The sequence below is a fragment of the Ovis aries genome, chromosome Y, assembly GCF_016772045.2.
Source record: "Ovis aries strain OAR_USU_Benz2616 breed Rambouillet chromosome Y, ARS-UI_Ramb_v3.0, whole genome shotgun sequence".
NCBI lineage: Eukaryota > Metazoa > Chordata > Mammalia > Artiodactyla > Bovidae > Ovis > Ovis aries.
The window spans coordinates 2,507,421-2,517,558 of record NC_082741.1 but is presented as its reverse complement, the minus strand read 5'-3'; the positions used below and the strand labels follow the sequence as shown (position 1 = coordinate 2,517,558).

Genomic DNA, 10,138 nt, shown 5'->3' with positions numbered 1-10,138 from the left:
ATAGTGGCTAAGAAACATCAGTCCTTGAGCTCAGTTTCAGAAGGGTTTGTGCTATGGGAATACACATTTTTCCTGTTGTGTCCCATGACATCTTACGCTTTCTCTCTATGAAGCTCAGAGAGGAAAACATAAGCTCCTTTCCCTGTGACAAATATGATGCTTTCTTGCTTTATATGACATCTTTCTTGACCAGGCTGTCCCCTCCGGTACAGTAAGAGGACCCAGAGCCCCGCCCCCTGTCCTGTGATTGAATGTACTTCTCTGTATCCTTGTGTGCTGGACACTCTAGGACATCTCTATCTAACCCTCATCAGAATTGTCTCCAGTGGAACAACTATCCTATTATAGACACATCTTTCTGGATAGTTGAATTGGATATGCATATTTGTGTGTTTTAAAATCAGGCACTTGCTATAGAGACACTCGTAAGTCAGGTGTGTATTAAACCAGTTTATTTAAACCCTCAGAAATCAAACACCAACAGACAGGAAGTGAGTAGTGAGCAGGAGAGATGAGATGGGAAAGAGAGTGTGAGCGCGAAGAGAGAAGGATCATGTTGATCGGGAACCAGGAAGATCATCTTCGTGTTGCTGATCTTGATTTCATGGGGAAGAGGATGTGTCTGGTCTCACAGACTCTGTAGGTGAATAAAAGAGAACCAAAGGTTTAAGAGAGTCAACTGCCTGATGTCTCACAAGGGGACCCTTGGGCAGGAGGTTGTCCAGGGAACAGGGAGCTGGTAGCTGATCCAATGTTAGAAGGCTGGTGGACCTCAGGACTCCACATCTTGCGATGCAGGTGAGGATCTGTGTGTAGTTTTCCCCAGGGTGTATGTATGGTGGGATCCTTTATCTGCAGGATGCATTGTAGGAGTCAGGAACACGGGCTCCATGCTCATGAGAATGCTTCCTCTAAAGATGGCCTAAAGACTCTGAGATTGGAGTAGACCCCTCTATTTCCACCAGCTTTGTCTTTGGGGGCCTCAAAAATCAATTCTTAAATTTTATCTTACATTGGAGGATAGTTCAGTATTGATGTGTTAGTTTCAGACAGGTGTACAACATGATTCGTTTATACATACATATATCTATCATTTTTCAGATTCTTTCCACATGTTGGTTTTGAGTTCTTGCATATATTTTCCTGTGCTATATACAATTGGAATTTTTCATCTATCCATCCTGTATACAGCAGTTTGTATCTGCTAACACCAAACTCCCAATCCTTCTCTTCCCCAGCCTCCTCCTATTACGCAAACACAAGTTTGTTTTCTGTATCTGTGAGTCGGCTTCTGTTGGGTAAATAAGTTCCTTCGTGCCATATTTCACTTCCCATAATAAGTGACATCACGATATTTGTCTTCCTCTGCCTGACTTTCTTCACCTGGTGTGATAATCTCCGTTGCACCCATCTTGCTGCAAATGGCATTGTTTCATGCTTTTCATTGGCTGACTAATATTCCATTGTACCTATGTACCACTTCTTTCTTATCATATTCACCTGGAAGCTACTTTAAAAAAAAAAAAATTTCCTTTCTTTCCTTCCATTTTGCATCAGCAGAAAAAGGAAAGCCACGCGTTAGCCTATACCGGTGTCATTTCTGCAGGCTGTCTTAGTTGAAAAAGTTCAAGTATCTCACTTGAAGATAATCACCTTCTGAATGGGAAAGTTAACTCACATGTGTGTTTCAGACAGTGTGGTTGGAAGATCTTTACTGGTTCTGTCAGAATCATGAGAGATTAAACACCAGCCTTGCATAAAATGTGACCTCTCTTTAATCTCGGTTCTCCTTCAGGGAGGGAAGCACATGGACAACTTTGAGATCAGGACTGACGGGAACACAAGTTAGTTTCCACCAGCTTGTGGCCTTTCCTGCTTGTCTCCGATGACTCCGGTTGCCCACATTTCTTCAGAATTCAGTTTTTCTCACTAAAACTGCTCGGCGTTCATCAACCAACCAGTCTGAAATTTAATAGGGCTCAAGAAATGCAAAGTAGCCTAATGTAACAGAAGAAAAAAAAAAAGTTCTCTGGGGATAGAATGTAAGTCCTTGGGGCAAAACACGGTTACATGAGAATTTTGACACATATAAAAGAAGAGTGTCTTTACTGATTTCTTTGATGGAACAGCGTTCATAACAGAGTGTGTTTACTTACAATTAGGTGGAGTTGACATCACTCTTTTTTTTTTTTTTTCACTGGGCCTGACAGCCGTCTGGGGGGAAATCAAATGGGCAGGAATGAGAGACCCACCAAATAGTACCCATTCCGGTAATTTTAACATTTCTTAAGTAATGGGTTATATAAAAGATTACTTGCAAGAGAACAATTTATAAGCAAACTCATTTGTTTCCTGGTTGTGAATGTCCATATGGGGTGAAAGATTCAGGGGGGAAAAAAGATAGAGTTCCACTTACCACCCTTGGTGAAATCCACAATATTTTCCTCTGGAATCCCCAATTTTCTAACCTCTTCAAGGAACCTCTCCAGATCATGGTCGTCAACTTCATCTTCTTTGCCTGGAAATCACAACGCAGGAGAGCAGAAATTTACCCGTTATAACCGTTGCTGAAGACACAATGAGGAGAATTGAATGCGCTGACCAGGTTTCCCTTGGAATAATGGGAGAGAGCTTCAAACAGCTACCATTTCCCACGACTCAGATGTCTGCTGTCCATCTTAAAGAATTAATCCCCATCCAACTGGGTAACCAGTCCTGCCCCCCGCATCAGCAGCAGGACCCCAAAGAGCTCCATGAATTTGGGGCTCCTTCCATCACACTATGGAACCGCCTGGCTCCTTGACCAGCTTCCTGCCATCTGAGCTTAGGTCTTGTTCTGGGGCCCAGATATATAGCAAACAGAGTTCTCCCCCAATAGACACACGCTCGCCATGTCACACGTGATAATGGGAGACAATCTACTCTTTCTTTAACCCACGGTTCTACTCAGAACCTTTCCTGAAACAGAGACCCAACATCCCCAGGGAGGCCTGCCGTGCTGCAGTCCATGGGGTTTGCAAACAGCTGGACACGACTTAATGACTGAACAACAACAAACAAGAAGGAGTCCCCGTGGTACACACACCTCTCGGTGTTTCGACGTGGTTATTTGGGGGTGATGTCAATGCTCATAAGAGCAACGCACTGGATGAATGAACAGGACGAAGATGTATTTTAAACGTTTCTGCTTCAAGGCTTGCATTACTTTGGAAACGTGGCATAAAATGAAGGAATTGAGGACAACTTCGATATACGGTAAAGAATCTGGGAGACCTGGGTTCGATCCCTGGTTTGGGAAGATCCCCTGGAGGAGGGCATGGCAACCCACTCCAGCATTCTTGACTGGAGAATCCCATGGACAGAGGAGCCTGGGGGGCTACAGTCCATGGGGTCACAAGAGTCAGACACGGCAGACTGACTACCACTTTCCTTATAGCCATGCCTTCAAAAAAGAAAAAAGAAAAACTCAGTAATTTTATTTTTAGGTTCTAGCAGGTGAGAATAATTCTGAATTGTCCGATGATATTTCCCACCACTTCCATCTACTTTCTTCACCTCTCTTTCTATGGTAGATTACTTTCCAGGGCTCTTAGGTGGATGAACAGAAAGACCTGGCCCTTGCGAATGAATAAGGAAAGCACGAGATGAATTAGGGATACAAATACAGCAATGCTGCCATTACACGGCAATGGGGATGTTGTCAGGTGGTAATACATACCCAAGAGCCCAACGAGTCTGGTTCTGTTGCCTGCTTCATCCACGTTTTCAGAATTTACTATCAGACCATCGTCAGACACCAGAATAAAGTGGAATTCATTGGCACCCGCATCTTTAATAGAGAGTGAAAATATGCAGTTAGCCCCACCTTGAATATTAGTAGATCACAGCTCTATCACAGTGAATTTAGCCTGTTGGCAGCCATGCCTTCTGTATTTATCCTATCGGCAAGCACAACTGCCTGTCAATCTCTGTCTCAGCCCTGTGTCGAACGCTGGAGTTGCTATGGCAGCAAGGAGAGAAGGCAAGACTTCTCCTTAGTCCCACCGTCTCGTGCAGTTGACCAATCACTCTTTGCCATGTCCCTAAAGGGGTTTTCTAGAACATGCGTTCCAATGAACACTTTTTAAACAACATGAGCACTTTATCAAGTCCCAGGTCCAAAAAAAAAAAAATTTCTTTGTATTTCTGTTATCTCAGACATGGAGTTGATTTCTGTTTAAGACCAAAAGCAAAAAAGCATTTCAGAGGTTAGCCCTGCCGTATATATATATGAGCATGTTGTAAAGGAGATAGCTAGTGGGAAGGTCCTGGGTAGCACAGGGTGCTCAGCTCGGTGTTTTTGTGACGACCTGGAGGGGTGAGATGGGGAGACATGGAGGTTATGGAGGGAGGGGATATCCCTGTACATTTAGCTGATTTGGAAGCTGTTCTATAGGAAGCTCCGCCCAGTGCTCTGTTACGACCGAGAGACGTGGGATGGGAGGGTGGGAGGTCGTAGGGGAGGACATATTTGTATGCATTCAACAGATTCACGTTGCACTACAGACACCAACCCAACACCGTAAAACAACCATCCTCCAGTTAAAAATAAATTTAAAAGATGAAATCGGGGACAAGCACAGATGTTTCATAGTGATACATTTTAAGGAAGCAATGAATAAGCAATATTTTAACCACAAAATTTTTTAGATATTTAATTGAAAGAATAAAAAAGAAAAAACCTTCATGTTATTGAGTGCCGACCCTGTGTGCGGCAGCCTTCTGAACATGTTATATTAATTATTGCATTTCCTCTGCCCCTCAGGCTGGGTTACACCAGAGCCTGTTGTCACACTGCTTGCTGTGAAGATGGTTTACCTAGTAATGAGTTCTGTGCCCGCCTGGAGGGACACCCGTCCTCTCTGCCCGTCCACTCTGCCCTGTGTGTCTGGACGAGATGCAGCCCAGACCTACTAGGTGTCATTTCTACATCCGCTAGTCCATCCTGTCTCTCCTGGCCCCTATCTCACCTTCTTGCAATCACTCAGCGACACGGGAGGTAAAACCGCCTGACTGTGTTCCCAAAACATGCCAACACAATTGCTCAGTGTCTGAAAACACTGACCATCATTCGAAAAACAGATTAGCTTGAGAAAAAAGGAAAACATAGCCACTGCAATTCAGGCTCCTAGCCCCCAGCAAACGCATGCTACTTGCCCAAACCTGCTCTGGGTCCACGAGCCTTGGGTCACATTGGAACAACTCAAATTGGATTTTCCGTGTCCCCCGGCCACCCATCTTTGGGAAGAGCCGTCCAAGCTCTGGGGGTGGACTCTGTGTTCATAACAAAAGGCATTGCTGGGGAGATTCGGGGGCCAGTGCCTGGTGTATGCAGTTCTTGAGGAAGTTAAGACCGAGACCTCAACCTGAGTGAACGTTTACCCGTGAAACACTCATGCTTACATTCAGCCACGTAAACGTTGTTTGCGATTCTTCTTCCACTAACAGATGACTCTGTACATGCCCCGTTGTTCCTTAAAGACAAAACAGCTTCCAGTTGGTTGATAGAAGTCGTATGGATTTCACATCTCATTAGGGTTTTGTTCCATCAACCACCACCACCCCCCGACACACAATGCCCTGTGTCACGAATCATTTTATTGACTGAGACAGTGTGAGATTCACCAGCGAAGCTTGTGACATCACGTGACTACCAACTGACAAGGACTGTCACGTGGACGCGTGAAATCTGAGCAGTCATCCCAGGGATACACTGCCAATACAAAACAGATCACCTTCACAAACAAACAAGCACGCAGAAAGCCAGAATTGTCGGAAAGAAGAAGGAAGGTAACCAGTCTGAGCTTTAATCCTTGTCTTCAAGCTGAGAGGCACAGCTACCAACAGAGACCTTAGCGCTCTCCCAGTCCTGACAGCGTCTTCTTAGAGTTTGCATATGTACATGTGAAGTCCTCCCAGTCATGTGTGACTCTTTGTGACCCCCTTGAACTGTAGCCCGCAAGGCTCCTCTCTCTGTGGAATTCTCCAGGCAAGAACACTGGAGCGGGTTGCCTTTCCCTTCTGCAGGGGATCTTCCCAACCCAGGGATCAAACCTGAATCTCTTAATGTCCCCTGCATTGGCAGGCAGGTTCTTTACCACTAGCGCCATCTGCGAAACCCATTCTTATAGTCACCCCAAAGTGCAGGATAGTAAATTTTAAAAAAGTCTTTAATTTTATCGAAAACAAACTCTTGCTGTATAAAAACACAGTAAGAGGACTTCCCTCTGGTCCCGTGGATGAGAATCCATGTGCCTATACAGGGAACACAGGTTCAATCCCTGGTCCCGGAAGATCCCATGTGCAGAGCGGCAACTAAGCCTGTGTGCCACAGTTACTGAACCTGCACTCCAGAGCTGGTGTTCCTCAACTAGAGAAGCCGTCACAACAAGAAGCCTGAGCATTACAATGAGAGAGTGGCCCCCGGTTCACCAGAACTAGAGAAAGCCCACACATAGCGATGAAGACCCAGCACAGTCAAAAAAAAAAAAAAAAAGAGAAATTAATTTTAAAAAACCAGTAAAAGAGGAATTAACATGAAAGGACATCTGTGTATACAAACACGTTCACCCACATACAAAATACATATGATATTTGACATAGGGGTCAATGTTCAAATATGAAAGGGAAAGTTGCTCAGTCGTGTCCAACTCTTGGCGATCCCATGGACTCCATGGGATTCTTCAGGCAAGAATACTGGAGTGGGTAGCCTTTCCCTTCTCCAGGGAATCTTCCCTACCCAGGGGTCAAACCCAGGTCTCCTGCATTGCAGGCAGCTTCTTTACCAGCTGAGCCACCAGGGAAGACCAAGAATCCTGGAGTGGGTAGCCTATCCCTTCTCCAGCGGATCGTTCCAACCCAGGGACAGAACCTGGGTCTCTCACACTCAACACAGATTCTTGGACATGACTGAAGCAACTTAGCATGTACACATGGATGACATAGTATAAATTATGTGTATTTATACACCATTATCTCCAAGCATAAGCCTTTGCATTCTTTCCCTTTTCTATTGATTGATTAAATTTTTTACTGTGTTTCTGTGTTAGTTGCTCAGTTATGTCTGACTCTTTCTGACCCCATACACTGCAGCCCACCAGGCTCCTCTGTCCATGGGATTCTCCAGGACTGCAGTGGGTTGTCATTTCCTCCTCCAGGGGATCTTCCCCACCTTGGGATCGAACCCGCGTCTCTTGTGTCTCTTGCATTGGCAGGCGGGTTCTTTACCACTAGGGGCACCTGTGCTATACAGATCCTTATTTATTAAGGTTTTTATTTCTCAAAACCAGGGGGTGGGGGGCTTCCCTGGTGGCTCAGAGGATTAAGTATCTGCCTGCAATGCAGGAGACCAGGGTTCAATCCCTGGGTTGGGAAGATCCCCTGGAGAAGGAAATGGCAACCCACTCCAGTATTCTTACCTGGAGAATCCCATGGACAGAGGAGCCTGGCAGGCTACAGTCCATGGGGTCGCAAAGAGTTGGACACGACTGAGTGACTTCACTTTATTTCTCAAAATACGTACATGAGTTTTCAGTAAACCATCTGCCGTGTAGTGGACATCCCCTGAGTGGTACCTGGGGCTCTGAGGCTTTGGTAAACTCAGTGGTGATGAAAGATTCCAGGACATTCCCTGGAGGCTCTCAGGGAAACTGCCCCCCTAGCTCAGAGACCCTGCTCAGCCCCCCAGCTCAGGGCATCATGCTCTCAACATCATCCAGAGAGCTCCCTGAAGATGAGGGAGACGCTCCCTCCCTCAGGCTCAGGGTTTACAGATGGTTTCCTTCTGGGTTATGTTCACTTACTTGACAAAGAAGTGGAAGACAAGGGAGTCCCCTTTGTCGTTAAATTTGATGCTGCGAAGATAAACGTTGAATGGCCCGTTCTCACCAGTCTTTTCTGTGTTGCTGGAGGCGATGTAATGAGTTCTCCATTCTCCTGAAATCTAAAAGCAAAACTTCCCTTAGAAATGTGAGTCCCTCCCTTTTCATCCTGTTCGACACCATCCTTCGGGAGTTTCCCTACACTTTCACTGGGGCAGAAGCTACCCAAGTTTATTGAGCAAGAAGCCCTGCTTATAAAGCTATGTAAAGACTCAAGTCAAAGGAAGAACAGGGAATTGAGGTATTTCTGTGACTGCTTAAGCTCTCTTGTCAAATTCAGAACTCCAATGCAACAGCTGTTTGACCGAACCTCCTCTGATTTGGTCGTCCCTGCTGGTTCAGGCGGTAAAGAATCTGCCTACAATGTGGGAGATGTGGGTTGCATTGTAGTTCGGGAAGATCCCTTGGAGGAAGAAATGGCAGCCCACTCCACTATTTTTGCCTGGAGAATCCCATGGAAAGAGGAGCCTGGTGGGATACAGTCTATGAGGTCACAAAAAGTCAGATAAAACTGAGTAGCCAATACCTTCACTTCACTCTCCTCTGTTTTACAAGAGCAGTGAAAATGTCTAAGAGACAAGGAAGATAATAGGATACTCCTTTTTAAAACTCAGTGAAAACAGACAGGTATATCTCCTGGGATAGGATGTGTGTGTATGTGTGTGTGTGAGTCTATATCTATCTGTGGTTGTAATTCACCGTAAATATACTATCGAATGGGCTTCCCTAGTGGATCAGATGGTAAAGAATCTGCCTGCAATGTGGGAGACATAGGTTCAAAACCAGGGTCGGGAAGATCCCCTGGAGGAGGAAATGGCAACCCAGTGCACAATTCTTGAGTGGAGAATCCCATGGACAGAAGAGCCTGGTGGGATAGTCTATGGGTTTGCAAAGAGTCAGACACAACTGACTAACACCTTCGCTTCACTTTCCTCTGTTTTGCAACAGTGGTGAAAACACCTAAGAGACATTTAATAGATAGTAGAGATTGAGCTTCCCTGGTGGCTCAGACAGTAAAGAATCTTCCTGCAATATGGGAGAGCTGGGCTTGATCCCAGGGTCGGGAAGATCCCCTGGAGGGGGAAATGGCAACCCACTCCAGTACTCTTGCCTGAAGAATCCCATGGACAGAGGAGCCTGGCAGGCTACAGTCCATGGGGTCACAAAGGGTCGAACACGACTGAGGGAATTTCACTTACTTAACGGGGGGAGAGATAATACAGAGATACTATGAATCCAGTGTGGATGCCAATTAATGAGCCGTTCTTCAGTTGGCGGTAATGACTAGGTTTATGGGTGCATGTGGAAAGAGGTGCCTGGTGGGCTACAGACCATACGGGGGGAAAGAGTCAGACACAACTGAGTGACTACCCACTCCAGTATTCTTGCCTCGAGAATCCCATGTACAGAGGAGCCTGGTGGGCTATACAGTCCTTGGGGTCACAAAGAGTCAGATACAACTGAAGCAACCTCACATAGAATAGATGAATCCACATAACAGAAACCCCATAAGAAACACATACACACACACAAGAGAGACATCCTCCCTGAGCTGCTCATTTTGGGTACCTCTGAGTGGTGTGGCTCAGCTGGAATCTCCTGGGAAGAACAGACCAGACCAAGGACCAATGTCAAAAACAGGACCTTCATCTTGTTGGCTTGCATGGTTGACTCCGCGTGGTCCTTCTTGCGAGGCTGCGGGCGTCCCAGTGGTTTGGAGAGGACGTGAACGGCTTCCACTTTTTATCCTATCCCGCCGCTGTGGGCGGGAGATGCACACAAACCAATGGCCGCCCCTCCTGAGACACTGATGACGTACACATCCCCTTCTGATATCCTGCTTGGCAGTTGAGCTTCCCTGGCAATCTGTCACTTTTATAATGCGATTATACACTTTGCATCTGGACATTTGGCCTTTACACTCAGGGAGAAGTCAGGCTCTTTGAAGGTCAGGTATTTTTGCTTTCCTTGACATCCTGAGATTTAAAATGGGAGAAACCATCCAAGATACATATCTGCAACTCCTGAACTGTTTTTTTGGCATTGAGAAGATGGGGTTTAAGCTTCTCTTCCAGAACTAAAGATGTGATGGATTTAACAAGATTATAACGAGGACTTAGAGACCCTGGGCAACTCTCAGATTTCTCTCAGGTGAAGAGGACAAAGCATGTTTATCATTTCCTCCTCACAAGGAGGAGAGTGTATTCAGATGCCTCCAG

The 10,138-nt window shown here is 45.8% G+C and overlaps 1 protein-coding gene across 1 annotated transcript; it reads right to left on the bottom strand.

Moving 5' to 3' along the window:
• Nucleotides 1-437: 437 nt before the first annotated feature.
• On the bottom strand, nucleotides 438-9,635 carry LOC121818296 (odorant-binding protein). The gene is made up of 7 exons (XM_060408494.1): nucleotides 9,489-9,635; nucleotides 7,842-7,981; nucleotides 5,443-5,513; nucleotides 3,719-3,829; nucleotides 2,417-2,518; nucleotides 2,157-2,214; nucleotides 438-637 (listed from the first exon to the last, which is right to left on the bottom strand). Exons 1-6 carry the CDS (start codon nucleotides 9,582-9,584, stop codon nucleotides 2,195-2,197), a joined length of 540 nt encoding a protein of 179 aa, XP_060264477.1. The 5' UTR covers nucleotides 9,585-9,635; the 3' UTR covers nucleotides 438-637; nucleotides 2,157-2,194.
• Between the last annotated feature and the right edge of the window lie 503 nt (nucleotides 9,636-10,138).